The sequence below is a fragment of the Phocoena sinus genome, chromosome 9 (assembly GCF_008692025.1).
Source record: "Phocoena sinus isolate mPhoSin1 chromosome 9, mPhoSin1.pri, whole genome shotgun sequence".
Taxonomy (NCBI): domain Eukaryota; kingdom Metazoa; phylum Chordata; class Mammalia; order Artiodactyla; family Phocoenidae; genus Phocoena; species Phocoena sinus.
Window position 1 is genome coordinate 91,844,826 of NC_045771.1, and position 23,157 is coordinate 91,867,982.

The 23,157-nt window shown below is 36.5% G+C and overlaps 1 protein-coding gene across 6 annotated transcripts in view; it reads right to left on the reverse strand.

Moving 5' to 3' along the window:
• Nucleotides 1-4,593: 4,593 nt before the first annotated feature.
• The window catches only part of PNPLA8 (patatin like phospholipase domain containing 8), a 141,739-nt gene continuing 123,175 nt past the window's right edge, over nt 4,594-23,157 (reverse strand). For all 6 annotated transcript variants that reach the window (XM_032642750.1, XM_032642755.1, XM_032642749.1 and 3 more), the window contains exons 7-10: nt 23,037-23,094; nt 20,772-20,966; nt 12,336-12,531; nt 4,594-6,465 (exon numbers count right to left, since the gene is read on the reverse strand). In XM_032642750.1, the coding sequence (XP_032498641.1) occupies nt 6,191-6,465; nt 12,336-12,531; nt 20,772-20,966; nt 23,037-23,094 (724 nt within the window). In that variant the 3' untranslated portion in view covers nt 4,594-6,190. The remainder of the gene's footprint in view (nt 6,466-12,335; nt 12,532-20,771; nt 20,967-23,036; nt 23,095-23,157) is intronic.

A 23,157-nucleotide genomic window follows, 5' to 3' on the forward strand; every position in this document is an offset into this window, starting at 1 on the left:
TAACTGGATAATTCATAAGATGGAAAGTCATGCTATCACCAGAGTTGCAGTCACTGTACATATTGCTACATACTAGGAACAATCAGAAAATGAAATTTAAAAAAATTCCATTCACGATTGCATGAAAATTAATTAAAATACTTAGAAATAAATTTTACAAAAGGAGTGTACACTGTGTACACTGAAAACTACAGAACACTGCTTAGAAAAAAAATTTTTTTAATCTAAATAGAGATAGTCCATGTTCATTATATGCTTCAAAGGACAGACACAACTGAAATACTCAATACTGTTACTATGTCAGTTCTCTCAACTTTATACATTCAATGCATCCCTATCAGAATTCCAGCCAGCTGTGTGTGTGTGCGTGCGTGCGCACACGCGCGTGCATGCTGACAAGCTGATTCTAAAATATATGTGGAAATGCAAAGGAACCAGAAAAGCCAAAATAAATTTGAAAAAGCACAAGCTGGAAGAATTATACTGTCAGATTTTAAAAGTTATTATATAGCTATAGTAACCAGGACAGTGTGGTACTGGTATAGGATTAATACATAGATCAATGGAACAGAAAAGAGAGTCCAGAAATCAACTCACGAATATAAAGATAACAGATTTCTGACACAAGTACAAAGACAATTCAGTGGTGAGAGGATTTTTTTTTAACAAATTATGCTGGGACAACTGGTTATCCTTACGCAAAAAGAGACAGAGAGAGAGAAACCTGACCCTTATTCACAACATAAACAAAATTAACTCAAAAGAATAAACTGATAAACTGACCCTCAAAATAAAAACCTCATATGCCTGCTTAAAAGACACTACTGAGAAAATGAAAAGACAATCCACAGACTGGGAGATATGTATATAGCTGGCAAAAGACTGGCATCCAGAATATATAAAGAACTCTGGCAACTCGATAAAAAGACAAAGAAACCAATTTAAAAATGGGCAAAAGAGTTGAATGGATATTTCACTGCAGAAGATATACAAATAACTCATAAGCACCTAAGAAGATGCTCAACATCAATAGTTACTGGGGGACTGCAAATCAAAACCACAATGTAATACCATTACATACCCACTAGGATGGCTATGATCAAAAAGACAAACAATACCCAGGGCTGGAGAAGATGTATCGAAAACTGGAACTCTATGGAACTGCTGATGGGGATGTAAAATGGTATAGACACTGTGGAAAACTGGCTGTTTCTTGAAAGTTCAACACACACCTACCATACAACTGTTGCAGTCACTCCGCTTCCAGATATGTACTTGACAGAAATGAAAACATATGTCCTCACAAAGGCCTGTACGTGAACCTCACTGCAGCATTACTCATCATAGGTAAATACTAAAAATTCAAACGATCATCAACTTGTGAAAAGCTAAAATGTGGTCTATCCATACAGTGGACTACAAAAGGAGCCAACTACTGATACATGCTACAAGCTGGATGAATCTCAAAAACATGCTAGGTGAAAAAAGCCAGATGCTTTCTCACAGATTACATACTGTATGATCCCATTTTTAGAAATATCCAGAAATGGTGAATCTATACAGACAAGAAAGTGGATCCATGGTTGGAGCAGGGAATGGCTACAAATGTGCATAAGGAAACTTTTGCAGGTGACGCGATTACTCTAACACTGGACTGCTGGATGGTGGCACAACTCTATAAATCTACTGAAAAGTACTGAATTGTACATTTACCATGGATGGCTTTTTTGGTATGTAAATTACACTTTGCTCAAGCTGTAAAAGAGAAAAAAAGGCACTTCCTGTGAAAGCAGAAACTGATGATCAAATATGGGTGATGCAGGGGGTGCAAGTGGTCCTGGAAGAAAGATGGCAGTCAGTAAACGCCTGCACAATGAATAATGAACTTCTGGACCTGGCTAATTGGGAGAGACAAAAGGAAAAGTTTAAAATGTTTATGACTTTCCTCTTTACTTCATTATTATTTAACTTTCTATAACCTTGGTATTCTTAGCTGAAAACTAGGAATAATAATAGTACCTCTTTCACAGGGACATGAATAATATAATGAGATAATGAACAGAGAGCTCTCAGTATAGTGGTTGGCCTGTAAGTGCTAGATATTAGCTACTAACAATCATAAAAATACTCACGTTTCCTCTACAGACGTGAAAGCACTTAAACACCTTTATGTTTCTCTACTTTCAGAGCTATGAGATTTCCCTTAAAGTAAAAATGGAACAACAATTTAATAACTTTACCAGTTAGTTGTAATAAAACTATTAACAGTGGATAAATTTTGGTTTTTCAATCATTTTTCAAAATATAGCCACTTGCAAGGCACACACGGCTATATTTTTTAAAAATCAAAAATTTAAAAATTAGATATAACCATTAGCATGAATGAAAACTAGTTGATTTGAATGAATTTATCAAGAAGCATAAACTGTTTGCCAAAGACATCAGTTAAACCTTATAGAAGTGATATGAACAAGGAAGACTATCCTAATTTCTTCTTTGACTGACAGACATTTCTTTTAACTCAGTTGATCACTGTTTACTTTTATAAATTATCACCGAATTATTGCATTGGAAATAACCTAATTAGGCCATTTATCTGTCTTTAAAACATTTTTCTCATAAAGAACTGATCCTACTTTAAAAAGTCCAATGAAAAACCCATAACCTACTTGGTAGTGAGTCTTCATCTTTCAGAAGAGTATTTTTTTTTTTTAAAGAAGATGTTGGGGTAGTTTATTAATTAATTAATTAATTATTGCTGTGTTGGGTCTTCGTCTCTGTGCGAGGGCTTTCTCTAGTTGTGGCAAGTGGGGGCCACTCTTCATCGCGGTGCGCGGGCCTCTCACTATCGCAGCCTCTCTTGTTGCGGACCACAGGCTCCAGACGCGCAGGCTCAGCAGTTGTGGATCATGGGCCCAGTTGCTCCGCGGCATGCGGGATCCTCCCAGACCAGGGCTCGAACCTGTGTCCCCTGCATTAGCAGGCAGACTCCCAACCACTGCGCCACCAGGGAAGCCCCCAGAAGAGTATTCTTGTACTTCTCTTCTTTCCTGAAAAGAAATCCACTCTGCTTTTGGACAAAGGAAAGCACTGGCTTCACTGTTAAGTAAAGGTTATCTCAGGTAAATTACACAGTTCTTCAGATAATCAGTTTCAAGTACAAATGGGGACAAGAATAATTGAAAATGGGTGCACCACCCAACTGGGTGTACCTTTGTTAGAGAGTGAAAAAAGCTACAGAGACAGGGACAGGGACATGGGAACATAGTTACGTGCCATGCTGTGTGGTTTAAGAAAAAAGCTATGGCCGGAGTACACTCGTACCTTGTGCTGTTCAAGAGGGAAATAATCAGCCAAGCAACTGTAAAACAGACGAACTGCATCAGGTTTGGACAAGAATGCAATTTACATATTAGTATTACATTGTAATACTTTATTGTACTTGAAATTTGCTTTATTACAATGAATACCCAGAAATATTCTGATTTCCAATTATTTGCATTTTTCTTACATGTACAAGTTGTTCTAGTTGTATATGAATATGCAGTAGTTGTGGTCTGAAAGGACTAACACTATCTTTAGAAATCACTGGTACTTTCATAGTTACTTTCACTGTGTCTAAAAACTGTAATTTGGATGTTACAAATTGATGTTTTTAGTCACATTACTAGCACTGATACCTGTGAAATATTTAAAACTGTAACTAGAATTATTTCTGGAGTATAGCAGGTTAGGTAAAATTTTGAGCGTGGAACTTTAGGGGTCATAGCCCTTCAGTCATTAGCAACCTTACCCTAAGTGAAAAGGCGAGGCAGCTGTCAGCAACTGCTGGGGGGCACCCTATCCCCTCAGAGTGCATGCTCACGTTTTGTGACTTCCTTCCTTCTCAGAAGATTCCTTTGACATCTACTTTCTCCTGGATAAAATGTGGTGTGGGAGAGGAAGAGGTACAGAGTGTAATTATAACCCAGGCCAGGCTCTCTCCACTCCCTAGGAGAAATCCCTAGCAGAAATCCCATCCAGCCAATATGCCTCTAGGGACAACTCTATCTGAGGTACTATTTTTCAAATTCTTTTTTTTTTTGCCACGCCACACAGCATGCAGGATCTTAGTTCCCCGACCGGGGATCAAACCCGTGCCCCCTGCAGTGGAAGTGCAGTCTTAACCACTGGACCACTGGGGAAGTCCCGAGGTGCTACTTTTTTTTCTTTTAAATAAATTTTATTTTATTTTTAATTTTGGCTGTGTTGTGTCTTTGTTGCTGCGCGTGGGGTTTCTCTAGTTGTGGCGAGCGGGGGCTGGTCTTCGTCGCCGTGCGCGGGCTTCTCTTGTTGCGGAGCACAGGCTCTAGGCGCACAGGCTTCAGTAGCTGTGGCGCTCAGGCTCAGTAGTTGTGGCTCACGGGCTCTAGAGCGCAGGCTCAGTAGTTGTGGCTCATGGGCTTAGTTGCTCCGCAGCATGTGGGATCTTCCTGGACCAGGGCTCGAACCCATGTCCCGTGTTGGCAGGTGGATTCTTAACCACTGCGCCACCAGGGAAGTCCCGGTGCTATTTTTAATAAACAATAACATCAGCAGCAAGAACAGAACTGAAATATTACCACCACAGCATTTATTACAGAAATAAGAACTGAAATACCCCAAAAGGACTGAGCTACAAAATAATTTTTATTTTCTATGTTTAAAATAACTGATAAGTTGGATAATTTATTACATTTTCTCTTTAAAACATACAATTCTTTGCTTTTTTGAAAAGAGCAGATATTTTACCTGTGTAGGACCGAAAACTCATTTTCACACTTTTTCCTATCTTTTGCTTGTACATTTGCAGAGTTTACTTTTCAGTTGCCGTAAGAGGAAATAAAATTTTAGAGGCAGCTCTTCTCATTTTACAAATAAAATATCTGAAGGCCAGGGAGGCTGTCCACCCTCCTCCAGGTCACAAAGAGAAGGGCTCTGCATCGGAGCCCAAGCTGTGCCCAGACACTCAGCTCCCCCAGCATCTGTGAACCACGCCTCACTGCCTCTTCGCATCAGTGTTGCAAAGACACAATATGACAATCCCCGTAAGGGGTTTAGCTCTAGTTTACATGTACAAAGCAAAGGACACTCACCTTTTTTCATTTCTCTTCACAAATCTAAACATGGTGAAAGATTTACATGGCAGATAGATAACACAAGGATGAATCTGATTAGCATAAACAATGATTCGGGTTGGTGTATATGTTGTTAACCTCTGTGAAGTCCAGATGGTTAAAGGAGTTAAGGTAAAACAAGCCTGACATTTTTTTAAAGCATACTGTTGACAGGTATATTCAAATGCTACAAAGAGAAGAAGGGCTACATTATGAACAATAAATAATTTAAAAATGACATTAGCCTTTTAACATAGACTATTTCAATAGTTTATTTTTGTTAATGATGGGGCATTTTCTCAGTAAATTCAAATAATTACTTTCATAACAGTGAATGCTAAGCTAGAGCTAGAAAAGTTAACATACAGCATTACCTTGAAATTTCAGGGGGAAAAAGTGGTTGATTGGAACTTCACCTATCTTTCGGAACCAAACAATGTTGAAATAAACACATTTGGAATAGAAAACTGTATCTAGCTCTTTCATATTTCAAATGTAGAAGTCCTCTGATAGAGAGAATCCCATTTTTTCTGTACCTGTTTAGATGATATGACAATAGTAGAAGGCAACATGTGGAATGCAGAATGTAGCTAGTGAAAACCTAAGTGATGTTTAAAGAGATGAATTATTTTAAGAAGAAATTAGCTTTCCACATGAAAGAAAATCAATGATCAAATAAATTTAACATGATTATGGTGACTAAAGTAAAAATACCAAGTATAATATGACAGCTTTCAGTCCTTGTTTGGCACATATATTAATAAATTTTCAAACATCAAAAAATACAACACCAATATGTACTAAAACCAACTGGCACAGTGAGATTCCTAACACGTGGTTAATTATTAACATCATAAAAACCTAATTCCCAGATGAATTCTGTAACCACGCACACCCTCTCTGTACTGTGCAAGCTGGTCCGAACACTGTCTTTTCAGGATTCCCCAGAATTCTAAGCATTTCAAAGGTAGTCATGCTGAACCCCACAATTCCTTATTGAATTCTATGGATCTTCTGAACAGGCCTTCAGTTAGGAGGCTATATGCACACACTCATCACAATTTTGAAAAGAATGGAAGGCCTTCATACATGTCAGTTTTTAGTTTTATCCAATCATTAATTTTCTGCAGAGTTGTTTTTTCTTGACTTAATATTTTTGCAAGTTTTTTCATTTTTTCTTCATTTCTTTCTATGTACTTCAACCCCTCCAACTGCAGCTGATCCAGCTTTTCATTTCGACTTTCATCTAGAGGTATGTTTTCACAAATAACAGGATTAAATCTAAAATAGGTGTCAGGAGGTAACAGACCATCAAGCATTACATGGACTTCTGTTAAAACAAACAGAGGATAGGGTGAATTAAAAAATGGAGTTATTCTGCAATGATCTAATTTTACATTATTTACAATTATCCAATTTTAGGCAAATTACAAAGCCTTGCTTACTTCCACACTCCAGCTAAATAACAGCAGGAGTAAAGAATCCATAATATTGAATATAACTATGAAATGAAATTCATCTCCCAAAATACGCCATATAATTCTGATAAATTAGGACCCCTGCTTCAGGACTCTCTTCTCTGTTTTCGGTCACACTGTTAGCCACTGCCGAAATGCCTTTCCAACATTCCTTTTTTGTTTTTTAAATTTCTTTTATTTATTTATTTTTTGTGGTACGTGGGCCTCTCACTTTTGTGGCCTCTCCCGTTGTGGAGCACAGGCTCCGGACGTGCAGGCTCAGAGGCCATGACTCACGGGCCCAGCCGCTCCGCGGCATGTGGGATCTTCCTGGACCGGGGCACGAAGCCGTGTCCCCTGCATCGGCAGGCAGACTCTCAACCACTGCGCCACCAGGGAAGCCCTAATTTCTTTTTTTATAAATAATTTTTATGGGAGTACATGTTTTTTAATTTCTTGAGATCATCTTTATTGAGGTATAATTTACATACAATAAGATTTGCCGATTTTAAGTGTCTAAATTGACGGGTTTTGACAAACATATACACTGTTACCACCGCAACAGTCATGACACAGAACATTTTCTGTCATCCCAAAAGCTTCTTCATGCCTTTTTATGGTTGGTCCTCCCTTACCCTTTGCCTTTTCTAGAATTTCATATAAACAGAATCATAAATATATATAGCGCTTCTGGGTCTGGTTAGCTTCTTTTACCCAGCAAAATGCTTCTGAAATACATGTTGCAGCATGGATCAATAGTTCCTTCCTTTTTATTGCTAAGTAGTAATCCACTGTACGGATATAACACAATTTGTTCTCTCCGGTCTGGTTCTCTTCTGTTTTTAGCTATTAGAAATAATCCTAAATCATTTTGTAGATATATGGTTCCATTTCTTTTGGGTAAATACTCAGAGATGAAATTTCTCATTCATATGGTAAAAGTTTATTTATCTTATTAAGAACCACAACACTGTTTTCCAAATGGTTGTATCATTCTGCACGCCAACCACTAGGATATCTTAGTTCCCACTGTTCCACATCTTTGCCAAGACTTGGTACTGTCGGTCTTAATTTTAATCATTTCAGAGGATGTGTACTGGGATCTTGTGGTTTTAATTTTCATTTCCCTAAGGACTAATAATGTTGAAAAGTCTTCCATGTACTTATTAGTCAACTGTACATCTTCTTCAGTGAAGCGTCTGTTCAAATAGACGCTTGGCCATTTTTTTTCCCATGAATTTTTGTTTTCATCTCTGTATATTCCTTATATTATACAATGTAAGCATTTTCTATATATATTGCGTCTGATTATACATTTGGTTCTGAAGATGGATCAAACATATATTTTACTAATATTTTATTTCAGTCTATAGCTTGTCTTCATTTTATTAAAAGTGTCTTTTGAAGAACAAAATTATAACTTGATGAAGTCTAATTTATCTGTTTTTCCTGTTATGTCCACATTTATTGTGTCCTATCAAAGACTCTTTACTTAACCCAAGGTCATTAAGACTTTCTCCAGGGTATTCTAGAGGATTTGCAGTTTTAACTCTTGTATTTAGGTCTGTGATCCAGTTCCAGTTAGGTTCTGTGTATGATGTGAAGGGTCAAGGTTCAATTTTTAAAATACAGTTATCTAACTGTCCCAGTACTATTTGTTGAAAAGATTATCCTTTCCTCATTGAATTGCCTTTGTCAAAAATCTTTTGAGCATACATGTCTGGATCAATTTCTGTACTATTAGGTATCACTGATCTTCTGTCTGTCTTTATGCAAATACCACCCTTGCTTACTGTAGTTTTATAGTCTTGAAATCAGGGGATCTAAGTCCTCCAATTTTGTTTTTTTTTTTCAAAATTGTTTTGGTTATTCTAGGTCCTTCCCATATTCATATAGATTTTATAGTCATCTTGTTAATCCCCACTCCAGAAAAAGTCCGTTTTCATTTATATAGCAGTTGCATGAAGTCCACAGATCAATCTGTGGTCTGCCACCATAACAATACCGAGATTTTCAATTCATGAGCACGGTACTGATGTATCGATTTATTTAGGCCTTCTTTAATTTCTCTCTGTAGTGTTTTGTAGTTTCTCCTGCTCAGATCTTGCATATCGTTTCTTAAGTATTTAATATTTTGATGCTATTATAAATAATATCTATCTGTGTATCTATTTAATTTCAATTTCTAATTGTCCATTGCTAGTATGCAGAAATACAATTCATTTTTATTGACCTTATATTCTTCAACTTTGCTAAACTCACTTATTAGTTCTAGTAGATTTTTATAGATTCCTTAGGATTGTCAGCATAGACGACTAGGTTGTCTATAAACATTTACTTTTCCTTTCTAATCTATATGCCTTTTATTTCCTTTTATTGCCTTACTGCACAGAAAAGGACCTGCAGTACAACACTAGCTGGAAGCGAGGAGAAACGTCTTACTCTGCTCCTCATCTTAAGTAGAAAGGATTTGGTCTTTCACCACTAAACACGATGCCACCTCTAGCTTTTTCATAGAGGCCCTTTATCAGACTGAGGAAGTTCCCTCCTGTTCCTAATCTGCTGAAAGTTTTTCTCATGAATAGCTGATGAACTTTACTAAATGCCCTTTCTGCACCTATTGAGATTATCATAAATTTTTCCTTTTTTTGTCTGTTCATACAGTGAATTATATCGATTTTTTTGAACGTTAAGCCAAACCCATATTCCTGAGATGTACCCTATTGGATTATGCTGTATTCTCCTTTTTATATACTGCTGAATTCAATTTATTAGTATATTTTAAGGACTTCTGCATACATATTAACAGGGAATATTGATTGGTATTTTAATATTTTTAATAATGTTTTGGCCAGGTTTAGGTGTCAGGGTAATGCTGGCTTTAGGAAATGAGCTGGTAAGTATTTATTCTTCTTCTCTTTTCTCCATGTTTCTGTACAGAATTGCTGTTAATCTTAACAACTGTATTTTTCATTTCACACATTACATTTTTCACTTCTACAGATTTGATTTGGGTCCTTTCTATATCATCCATTTCTCTCCTCATCATTTCAAATCTTCCTCTATCTCACTGAACATGGAGTATACTTAGAATAGCTATTGTAACATCCTCTGTCTGCCAATTTTCTCATATGTTTCATATCTAGGTCTGTTCTCACTGATCGGATTTTCTCCTGGTTAAATGTATCTTTTCATGCTTCTTTGTATGCCTGGTAATTTTTTAATTGCATGCCAAACATTGTGAATCTTATATTTTTGTGTGCTGGAATTTGTTGCATTCCTTTAAATATTGCTGGCTTTTATTCCAACAGTGGATGCTGTTAACTGGAACTCAATTTGATCTTTTTGAGAATTGCTTTGAAGCTGTGTTAGGGTGGACCCAGAGCAGCCTTCAGTCTAGAACTAATCTGATGTCACTACTGAGACAATACCCTTCTGAGGACTCTACTGCACATCCCACACATTACAAGGTCTTTCTAATTTAGGTGATGGAAATCTGAGCTGCCTGGTCCCGTGTGAGCCCCAAGCGTTGCTTTATTTAATCCTTTCTGGGGTAATCTGCCTTGGGTACTTTCCTCACATGCTTGCACACAACACAGATCAGTACTCAAGGGGACTCCTCTGCACAGCTCTAGAGCACTCTCTCTATGAAGCTGCCTTCTCTGTAGTATTTTGCCCCCAAATTCTAATTTCCTTGGCCTCTTTGAATCCCAAACTCTGTTTTCTGAGAGCCTGGGACTGTCCTGCTTGAGTTCCCCACTCCTCATGCTATCACCTAGAAACAAGCTGGGCAATCACGTGATTACTTCATTTATTTTCCTTCTCTCAGGAATCAGTGACCTTGCCATCTGTCATCTAATGTCTGAAAACCATTGCTCTGTACAGTTTTCTAATGATTTAAGGTAGGAGGAAATATATGGCTCCTATTATTCCATCATGGCCAGAAGTTTAAGTCTGAACCCTCTTTTAAAATGTCCAAACCCTAACTATCTTTTAAGACCCATATCAAGTCTAATTTGCTTCTTGTAAATTGTCTACAGCAATCTAGTTTAGTTTTCTCATAGGCTTAACCGTCTACATCTATTCACTGTTTATTTGGCAACTGATAATATATTAGATTGAACCAAATGACACTGCTGTTTCTATACATCGATAACCATCTAGTATCAGCAATTACGTTTCACTCTTAATTCTTCATTAACTAGAGTGCAAGTGAATGAAAGCAGCATTTCATATTTCCTGAAAATTTCAAATGAGCCCATCACATGGTTTGCACAAGGTATACATGTAAGTATTATGAGACTGGGTGATCAAAGCTATTTTTTTCTAAGAAGACTGCTTACGGTAAGAATATTTTATTGATTTGACAACAAAATTTCAGATAGTGAAAAGTCCAGAATGTCACCTTTTCTTGGGTTATCATTTAATAGATAAACATCCTTAGTGGGGAGTTTAAGAGCCTCATGTAGGCTAATGACTCAGTCAGTAACATGATAATATAGAAAGAATGAGATTCAGAAGCAAGGGGCTGTTAACTGGGAACAATAACTTGTACAAATTTAATAACAGATTTCACATAGGACTGAAAAATAATATAGTAAAATAAGGAGATCTAGACCTCAAGGCCCAAACTAGAAAGTCAACAAGTACTGACTGCCTACTATGTGCCAGGCATTGCAGTCCACACAGTGAACAGGAGAAGTTCCTGCTTACATCCTGGTCGGCTACAGAGACCATAGCAATTCAACAAGCAAACATGTAATATATTGGGTTGGCCAAAAAGTTTGTTCGGGTTTTTCATACCGCCTTACTGGAAAACCCGAATGAACTTTTTGGCTAAACCAATACATCCATAATGAGATAAATGCTCTAAGAAGGAAAAAAAAGAAAGAAAGAAGCAGGATAAGGGGTTACAGTGAGTGAGATGGTGACGGGTTTAGAAAGTGATCAGAAAAGGCTCTCTGGGGAAGTGATACCTGAACAGAGATCTGAGTGAAGTGAGGGTGGGAATCAAGCATGTATCTGGGGGAAGGCCTTACAAAGAGAAGACAACAATTCCCTGAGGTAGGAGCCTCCCTAGCAAGTTTGAGAAACAGCAAGAGTTATAGTGTAGCTGGACACACTTTATACAGGAGACACGTCTTGAGAGAGGGGGAAGATGCAAAGGCCAGGTCCTTCCAGCGCCTGGTGAATTTCAGTGAATGAGGCTTTTGGATTTTGTTCTGTGATGGGAAGCCTAGATGGTTTTGAGCCGGGTAAAGTGTGATTTAATTTAGATTTTAAAAGGACCACTTGGGCCTTTATATGAAGACTAGATTATGGAGGCAGCCAGAGTGGAAGTAAGGACTTATTCCAGTTTGCTGCCACATTTCTAAATAATCGAAATTCCGTAAGTACTCTGATTCTCTCCCTGTTACCATGTGTTTATCTAAACCAACCTGACACCTTTCCTTTTCCCTGTTTCTTAAGAGTCTCCACAAGCCTTTGTGCTATTCCTGCTTCAGCTACTTCTCCAGCTGTAAGGAGGCCAAGGTAGCTCTAGCTCCCACATGGAGAAATCACTACTGCAGGGTTACTGGGAAGAAATGAGTGAAGACAAAGAGAAACGACAAACACCTGCTCCCATGTGCTTCCTAAGCCTACAACAGAGACATAACAACATACTCTTTGCAGTGAGCATCAGCATATTCTATCAGAAACTGAATTCTAGAAGTACGTTAAGGCAGCAAATAAACAGACTAACCTTCTGTGTCTGTAGCACTGTTGATAACGTTAGACAGTTTGGTTTTCAGGCTCGTGTGTGTCGCGGTGTTTCTCACGTCACTCTCATAACGTCCAGTGCCCAAGGATACTATGCACTCTAATGGGACGTCTGGCCAAAGACATTTACACTCGTGTATTGCTAACGCTGAAGGGTTATTCAGGAGCAAACCTCCATCCTGCAAAACATAAGTCAAGCAAATACAGGACAGAACTCTTCAAAGTGAAATTCTCTTTTACAAATATGAAAACAAGTTATATTTTCAACAGTTTGAAATTTACTCACCAGGAAAGCTGAACTATGTTATAAACTGAACAAATTATTTAAAAACAAGAGATTCCTTTCAAGTGAATTTATTTTATATACTACAGGTGCAAAAGAAGTCATGTGAAAACTCACTGGCCTCACTGGCTTTACTAAACTTTCCTTTCCTGTTACAAAATTCTCTGAACTTCTTCTTGGATTGCTCTGTATATTTTGCTCAAAACTACTGAAATGAACTGAATTAGTTTTTTAAGATTTTTATCCTTGTTTAGTGGTTAACATAGATTCTGTATAAAATCTAACAAAAGAATTGTGGTTCTACCAAACAAACAAGACCAGTTCTTTCACAAGTCTAATATAACCAAATTTATTAATTTAAGTTGAAATTTTATTAACAATACAATTTCAAAGTACCAAATTCATTTACTGCAGATATAACCTAAACAAAGCAGGCAACTTTATAGTTCTAAGCATTTATCAATGCTTCAAAATAAGCACTGATTTCGAAGACTCCACAGGCAAGAAGGGTAAAATATGCTGATAGAGTGCTATAAGAATGTAGCAGAATAAAAGGATGTAACCAAAGACAAATATCATATGATACTGCTTATATGTGGAATCTTAAAAAAAAAAAGATACAAATGAACTTATTGACAAAACAGAAATAGACCCACAGACACAGAAAACAAACTTACGGTTACCAAAGAGGAAAGGGGAGGGGGGAAGAACAAATTAGGAGGTTGGTATTAACATATACACACCACTATATATAAAATAGATAAACAACAAGAACGTACTGTATAGCACAAGGAACTGTACTCAGTATTCTGTAATAACCTATATGGGAAAAGAATCTGAAAAAGAATAGATTTATATAAAAATGTATAACTGAATCACTTTGCTGTATACCTGAAACTAACAAGACATTGTAAATCAACTATACTTCAATTTAAAAAAATTTCAAAAAAAAAGTATATTAACTAGTCTCACATTCCTGGGATAAACCTCACTTGGTATTAGTATATTCATTCAATTTTGAAAAGCTATAAACTGTTAGAAATTATTCCTTCTAATAAGCCCAAATCTCCCTCCCTGTAACCTGTACCTACTAATTCTAGACTTGTATTTTGAAGCTACGTGAAATTCAATATCTTGTAATCCTACGGTCTGGCCATTCATGAATTACTTGCAGTTTTCAGGAGTCACATTCTCTTGACTTCAGGGCTCTGCACATGCTGTCAACTCAAAATTCTCCTTCCCCAGCCCCCTTCTTTGCTCAGCTCCCACTTATTCTTCAAAACATGGTCCAAGAGTCATTATTCCCGCAAGAACCTAACTGAAATAATCCTAACATACTTAGTAGAAAACAATCCATTTCTACTGGAAGATAAGACAATGCTGAATTCCATACCAGTACATTAAAAAAGAATTTTGAAAAAACATGCTTTCCACAAGAATGGGAAGAGAAATACAACCTTAAATTGTCATGCAGTATTGCAGTACATATTTTAAATGAAGGCACCTTTATTATAGTAATTCAAAGAGGCCAAAAAGCATGTAGTGACCATAATTTTGGGGACCACTATCCTTGTGTGTGCTGAGTTTGACAGCAGATGAACTGAGACTATATCTGCTGGAACCGATCACCCGCTTGCCTCAAAGAACAAGTAGGAACTAAATTCACATGTCATTTGAAACTCCACGTGCCTTGTTACTGTAATGGCATTTAATTCTCTGAGCTTCCTGGCCACCGACACAGTCCAATACTCCTTCCCCGCATCCTAAACCCTTCCACTGTGCTCTGTGGAATTGTTAGAACTCCCAACGTAGTCTCACCTACTTCTGAAAGTGCTCTCTTCTTCTTCTTCTTCTTTTTTTTTTTTTTGCGGTACAAAGGCCTCTCACTGCTGTGGCCTCTCCCGCTGCGGAGCACAGGCTCTGGACGCGCAGGCTCAGCAGCCATGGCTCACGGGCCCAGCTGCTCCGCGGCATGTGGGATCCTCCCGGACCGGGGCACGAACCCGCGTCCCCTGCATCGGCAGGCGGACTCCCAACCACTGCGCCACCAGAGAAGCCCCTCTCTTCTTTGACTTAGCAGAAACGCAGCTCTTCCCCGACATTATTTCCCAGGAGGTGTTGATTCTTTCATATCTCAGTGGCTAGGAGGAGGGATGATGTCTTACTTGTTTTAGCATCCCTTCCAGACCATTATTAGTCCTAATCCACTTGGGAAATTCATGCTCTTTAAAGGCTCCGCTATTCAGCCAAGCCACCACTTCCTCATCACTGTTGTCACCTAGCAACCTCCCCAGTCAACTAGTTAAGTCAGCACCTGGCTCACAGACTTTCTATCTATCCCATGTAGAAAGGGGTGGAAATTCTTTTTACTACCCCGTGTGACTTCACATCTTTGTAACACCTTGGACTCTCAGTTCTCAATTTTATCTTAAAAAAATATTCTTTTATCTACTCTCCAAGATCACACATTAGCTCTTGTTATCAAAATAAATGGAATCATGCAGTATGTGGTTTTGGGGTCTGGGTTCTTTCACCTAGAATAATGCTTTGTGAGATCCATCCATGTCATTGTATATGTCAGTAATTAATTCCTTTTTACTGCTGAGGAATATTTCATTATTCAGATGTATCACAGTTTGTTTATCCATTCAGCAGTTGAAGGGAACTATTTTTAAATTTAGCTATCTATATATCTGTCGAAAGTCATGAATTGGCTAGGCATTTGTATTATTCAACTGCAAAAATCTACTTGGACTCATTAAATGTGGATAGTAATAAGTTATTTCCTAAAGGCTTTCCCAAGTACAAATTTTAATTTAATCCTTTCAACTATTTCCTTTGTTCTCAATTAATATGAATGATACCCATCCCATATTTCATTTCTAATTTAGCAAAAAAGTTATTTATTTATTATATTATTTTTATCTTAAATTCTATACTTATACTCTGTGTAACTTCTAATCATCTGGGTATTTTATTTTCTATTATTTTATTTATTTTTAACATCTTCATTGGAGTGTAAATGCTTTACAATGGTGTGTGTTAGTTTCTGCTTTATAACAAAGTGAATCAGCTATACATATACATACACATATATCCCCATATCTCTTCCCCCTTGTGTCTCCCTCCCGCCCTCCTTATCCCACCCCTCTAGGTGGTCACAAAGCACCGAGCTGCGCTCCCTGTGCTATGCAGCTGCTTCCCACTAGCTATCTATTTTACATTCGGTAGTGTATATACATCCATGCCACTCTCTCACTTCGTCCCAGCTTACCCTTCCCCCTCCCCATGTCCTCAAGTCCATTCTCTACGTCTGCATCATTATTCCTGTCCTGCCCCTAGGTTCTTCAGAACCCTTTTTTTTTTAGATTCCATATATATATATATATGTGTATATATATATATATATATGTTAGCATAAGGTATTTGTTTTTCTCTCATCTAGGTATTTTACACGAAACACTTCTTCATTATTATAAAAGCTATAAAGAAGGATTAGAGAAGACAAAAAGGGGAGAAAAGAAGGGGCAAACAAGGTTTACCAAGAATTGATAATAGTAAAATTAATCCCACATCAAAAGTTGCCAAGTTTTCAATAGTTTTAATAGCCATGCTTCAAATTAAATTCCTGTTCCTTAAACTTTACTTGCTTTCCATCAAAAAAAGTGCAGAAGTTAACATTTTTGGCACTCACTTTAGTCCAGTGGTGAGGCACACCATTCCTTAAGCTCTGTTTAGTCAGCCTACTCTTCTCGTCAGACGCCTCTGCTGTCAGCAAGTCCCTAGGCTAACGTTATGTCTACGGGATCTCCTGAAGCCTTTGCATTCATTACAGTATGCATACTCACAGTTAGTTACTGTGTACTTGGTGTTTGTCAGCCACTGCTCATGCTAGGTGCTGAGGTAAAATAGACTTGAAAAATAAACTTATTAAATAAATTGATACTTATCTTTTAGAAGTACACACACGATTGCATTTTAACTGCAGTACATCATGCATGTACTTAATAGCCTAATATTTAGATACTTTTTATTGCTTTTAATGTATATTTAATCATTTCAAATCATAAATCAGAATTTATACCAGAAAATAACCACTGGGCAACACGAATGCCTCTTGATCATCTCATCTTATTTTTTAGGGTTTAATATTTTTGTTTGTTTTTTGTTTTGTGGTAGGGTTTAACATTTTTATTTTATTTTTTAAGAAACTCTTTTTTTTTTTTGGCCACGCTGCGCAGCTTGCAGGATCTCAGTTCCCCAACCAGGGACTGAACCTGGACCACGGCAATGAAAGTGCCAAATCTTAACCACTAAACCACCAGGGAACTCCCTATAGGGTTTTTAAAAAATTTGTTTTTTATTATGTTAAAATATATATAATATAAAATTGGTCCTTTTAACCTTTTTTAAGGTTACAAGTCAGTGGCATTAATAACATTCAAAATGTTTTACAATTATCACTATTTCCAAAACATTTTTATCACCACAAACAGAGTCTGCAACCATTAAGCAATGACTCCCCAACCTCCCCTCCCCATCCTACTTCTATCCTAATCAACTATTCACTCTTTATACATAAACTCAGAAGACGACTTCTTTGTAGAGCCAATCCTGACAAAATAAATCACATCTTTTACACTACTTCTTAACCCTGTACATATTTTTATTATTGAATTTATCATCTCATTCTGTAACTCTGTTTATATTCTCCTGGTTTGAGCTATTTGAGGGTAAGATCCAGGAAACACAAACAATATGCTAGCAATTATTAAAAACCTTTATATTTTTTATGGTTAACATGGGGCCTGGCACTGAGTAAGCACTCACTACATTTTTGTCCAGTTATAATGAAAATTATTAGTTGTGGCCTGGCACAGGCATAATTTAGCACAGAAAATGCTAGGCAGGCTCTTTCTGCTAAAAACACTCTTTATCTGGAAAGTTTATATGAAATATCATAATTCATTTTATGTTAATGTATGCTGAGTTCTGAACGTAACCTTTTAAAATGTAAATAAAGTCTAAAAGAAATAATATATTAGAATCTGCCACAAGCTAATTTATCAGGATCTTTCTCCAAAGACAGTGAATAAATGATTTAATTTTGGAGGCTGAGATGGAAAAAGATAAGAGAGAAGGGATATGCATATGACCAAACTCATCAGATTGTATATATCAAATATATGTAGTTTTTTTTTTTTATCAATTTTACTTCAAAAAGCTGTTAAAAAGAGAGAAGGGATAATGTTGTGTAAAAAGTATTATTTGATAAATATGATGCTACTTGGATGGGGTAGAGAAATAATACGTTGGAAGCTACTCAAAAAGAATTCTTCCTACTTTCTAATTTCCTAGGACATCTAATAAGCCTTGTAATACCGTAATAACACTCTTCTCTTTACAAAGAAAAATGAAATCTACCCATCTACTGACTCATACCTCTTAATTACTTATAGCAGTGCTTTCAATAACTGTTCAAATAGAATATAAATGTATAATTTATACTTTACCTGAAAAAGGATACGAACTTTCATTAAAACGTATGTCAGACATGACAGTTAAAAAGGATTTTAAAAATGAGACTGGAAATACTGAATATAATTATTCTAAGAACTAAGGATAAGAGGATTGTAATAAGTAGCGTATTTTAGTTTTAAACTTCTTGGCAACTTTTGAAGGGTTGGAAAGGAACTCCGCTTGAATGTTTTGTTTAAGCAATTAAGATCACTCACACCTTAGAATACTCTAATCAGCCTTTCATGGTGTCTTCAGAGGAGAAAAATATCCCTCTTCCTCAAGTATCCTGAAAAGGATACGCAATAAAAAAAATATTTGCTTAAATAAGGTTTGCTTAGACTCCAGCTTCCTTCTGAATATTCTTAAGTTAGATGTGCCAGTCTTTTTGGAATCAAGTCACTGATTTACATGAACGTATATTCTCTGTATATGTGGTGACATGCATTATTTTTACATTTTTTACTTATTTTATTTTAATTTATTTATTTTTACTTTTGGCTGTACCACACAACATGTGGGATCTTAGTTCCCTGACCAGGGATCGAACCTGCACCTGCTGCAGTGGAAGCATGGAGTCTTAACCACTGGATCGCCAGGGAAGTCCACACTTTTTAATTTTTTTAAATCAAAGTATAGTTCATTTATAATATCATGTTAGTTTCAGGTATACAGCACAGCCATTCAGTTTTTTATATAGGTTATTACAAAATACTGAGTATATTTCCGTGTGTAGTTATATGCTTTAAATAAAATTTATGTAAGAAGTTATTTTAATCTGTAGATCAACCTAAGTTCAAAGATTACAGTCATCAAAATAAAAATTGCTATGCATGGAAAGGAATATCATTAGCTTATCTGAAATGGAAGAAGAACCACTGAATTACTCTGGTTTGTTATTTGTATTCTACAGGACTGAATTAAACCTTAGAACTACTTCCTCTTAGATAAAGAATAATGAGCAAATGAGATAACTTCTTTGGGAGTCTGGGAACATATGGTCCTGAAATGCAGTAACTTAATTGAGACTTTCACTAGTATTTGGCTAAACTGCAATTTTGTAGCATGACAACCATCTTAAAGTCATAAGTTACAAACCTAAACTATTATATTCCCAAATACACTTATTTCTCCATTTATGACATGGTGAAAATACTATGGAATATGGAGAAACTGTTGTTACAAACAGCAAGATACATATTAAAATAAAATTTTAATTTTGACCAATAAGTCCTGAAATCTATGTCAGAAAGAAACTCTACAGCTAGCACTTTCTGCCCTGAGGGGGTGGGATAAAGCAGACAAAGGCAGGAAGGGGAAGTGCCTTACATAACTCTGCAATGACTGATCTGACCAAGTGGGAAATAGTCTGCATTGACTCCAAAGATGAAAGGAACCCATTTTCATCTCCTAACTACTAAGATTATGACATTACTTCTGGTAAGACAGAAAGAAAATGGGATAGCTGAAAATGGGATAACATTTAAAAATATATCTAAGCTGTTACATAAAATTATAGGAGAAAATAAAATTGATAACCACATTTTAGTTATTATAATATTGACACATGTAAATTAAAATTATATAGTCGATATGTAGTTTATATAGCAGATCTGTGAGCTTTTGAACATCTAAAAATCCTTGGCAAAATATGTTTTCTTCTCAACATATATGTGAATACCAAGTGCATACCAGTGAGTGGAGAGGAGTTAAGGTTATTGACTCCATCAAAGGAGAATGCAGTGGGAGAGCATATAAAAAATTAAGCATATGTTAAAAACATATATTTTGGAAGTATCAGCTCAAAAGCTCTGTTGACTTTTATCATTTAGTATAAGTTATGAGTTCAGATTTCCAAAAATAGTGGAAAAACTTGACAAGGAAAAAATTTATGATAAATAAATGAGTCTATGTCAGAGAAAGTATACATCATTCAACATCATAGAAATAATGTTCAACTTAACAGATCATTTAGCCATAAATTTTAAAACAGTGTAATTATAGATAGCATCCTAACTCTGTCACTTAACAGCTGCAACCCTAGTCCAGTTACTTAGCTTTTCTTAAGACTCCAATTTCTCATCTGCAAAATGGAAATCACTCTATCTGCCTCATAAGCAGTGAGGATTGTATGAGGAGATGCACACAAAGGACTACATAGGTGTCTGGCACCTAGCTAACCTAATGAGTGTTTACTCTTATTATTTTATTACATCATCTCCTTCCAACTACGCCCACCAAAACTGTCAAACAGACGGCATCCTGCATTTTCAGTGACTGTGTTTCACTTTTAATTTTTATTACATTTGGAAAGCCAAGCATACATACTACTTCATTTTCCTATCATATTAAAATTATCATAACTGGCCATGAATCACATTACAGAAGATACAAATAAATCTTTCCTAAAATATGCTCTCAAGCCAGAAGGCTTGTTAATTTAAGAAAAACAAACAAGAAGTACAACTATCTTGTACTGCACGCACATCTTTTGCCACGTGGAGACACGAGGAAAGTCTCCTTGGTTGATCCCTCTGTAGGTTCAGGTGACATTTAATAAGTGCTGACTCTTTTTAATTATGTAAAGTTTTAGAAGATAAACCACATTAGTCAACTTACCTGATGAAGATCATTTCCCAACACATACTCTGCAAAGTAGCCGGGAGCAGCAGATGAGGCTCTAATGGCCTGCCACATTTTATACTGACAGCCTCCCAAATAGTGAGAGTTGACTCCAGGAAAATGTCCATAGTTTCTGAACACAAAGGCTTTTGGCGTTATCCCTCTGTTCACTAGGGTACTTACTGCCGCTACCTAGTAAATTAAAAAGTGAACGCACTTTAAGCAGTAATATTTGGGAACTGTAAAAATTCAATATTATTTAGTAGTATGAACAATCTACAACTCCACCCATCAAGATAAATGTATAACTAACTATAATATTAATCAAAGGGAAGCAGATCCTTTAAAATAGGTATTTCTTTACAGGAAAATAGATACAAGGGCTGAGACAATTTTGAGAAATGCATTATAAGAGAACAAAAATAAAAGATATTTTTTGACTACATGATTTGAATAGCTATTGAAAAAGACACTGAAGAAAGCATCAATTTGCAGACCTTTATATAATAATTGATACTGCAGTAGTAGCAATGAATAAAAACTACTTAAAGATGAATAAATATACTATTTTCATATCATTTATAAGTTAGCCATTGTTTCTGTGCTCTTTGAAAGCATTATGACTTTAGTAACTGAAACTCTGACACTAAACAAACTCTCAAGGCTTTCTGATTGTAGTTAGTAAGCGGTAGCTGGACAATTTTTTATTGAAAAAAACAATGTTTATCACCCAGGGTCTCCGATTTTCTGTGTCAGCTGAATTTATGTAAAATGTGATGTATCCTAATGATCTGCAATATAAACTTAAGAGGCTGAAAGGTAACGGCGAGGGCTAAATTGTTAGGTCTCCATGCCAAGCCCTGTCAGGGGCCTGTGTGCTTTGCTATTTTATAAACCAAAAGTCACATTCCAAGTTCGTGTGAGTGACCCAAGTGTGTCTCTAGGCCACTGTGGACAAGAGCTGGCCCTACACTAAAATCCAGAGGGTCTTTCCATTAATTGGTATACAGGCAGGCTCGATTAAGAAACGTGTCAATGGCTGCCTCATTTATCACGAGTGAATTATTTTTTGAGATTTCTGCAGTTCCCCCACACCCACTCTATTCTTTTTTTTTTAAGTTGGCAATTCTCACAATTTAAGAACAAATAAACAAGAAGCCCTGAAGATACAAGAGAATAAACAAGAGGTGTAGTGTGCATCTTAGGGTCCTCCCCAATGAGCTAGTGCATTTCATTATGGCCTCGCGTGGTCTGATGGAGCTACCCCTCCAGCCTCACTGCACACGCTGCCCTAGGATCCTTAGGCTCCACCCTTCAAGAACTCTTTCAGGGCCTGCATTTCTCCATGGCTCCTTCTGTACACACGGTTCCCTTTGCCAGGAACACTCATCAGCCTTCACACTAAGACCGCAAAGCCCATTTCCTTAGAGCAGTCTCCCTCACGTCTCTGTAAATATATGCTTTCAGAGAACTGTTTTTGTGCTCCATAGCACTTATCTTGGGAAAACTGTATCTCATTTGTGTGATCATTCGATTAATGCTTACTTTGCCCTACTGGACCGTAAACTCCATGTCTGCGTTCACTCACTAACGTATCCAAAGTCCCTAGCATTATGCTGGCACATGGGGTAACATAATTAATATCTAAAGAATGAATAAAAATATGTGTAAGCAAGAGTGAAAGAGCAACAGAGGGAGCTGTATTTGATTTTTTCTGGTTACAGCTTGTCATCCAAGAATAAACACAACCTGCATGGGATTTCTGCGTACATAAACCCTTATTCCTTAATCAAATAATGAATTTTATTAAAGAACACAAAACTCAAGCAATACTCAGGTCACTGGGTTTCAAACAAAGTAAATAAAAGGAGAAGCCGAACTGAGACTGATTCTAGTGACATTAACATTTAAAAAACTGGGATTCCATTTGTATATTAATTTAATATTTATCTAAGAGGCACATAAAGTTTCTTTAAAAAAATCTGGGAGGAAATGCCACAATTTTCCTTAAATACCTAGATTTGATTAACCCTATAATAAAATAATTCTTTATCTTTAGTCCCAGTTTTCCATGTTCTTAAACTTTCGTTATACTTTTACTTGATATAGAAAAGGTCCAATGATCACATTCTGTACATTCACAGAATGAGCCAATATATAAGGAATCAACATAATCTACTAAAAGAGCTTCCTTCATAATAAATCTGTTCATCTGACCTTCAATTCCAATTACGTGTTATATTTAGGAGACTCTAAACTTACCTTAGGGCACATGGGGTTTCTTGCTGTTTCAATCATTAGTGAAGATCCCATTCTATCCCTTTATTAAAGGAGAAGAATTAAAGTATATCAATTTTATTTCCCAACATCAGTGAACATACAC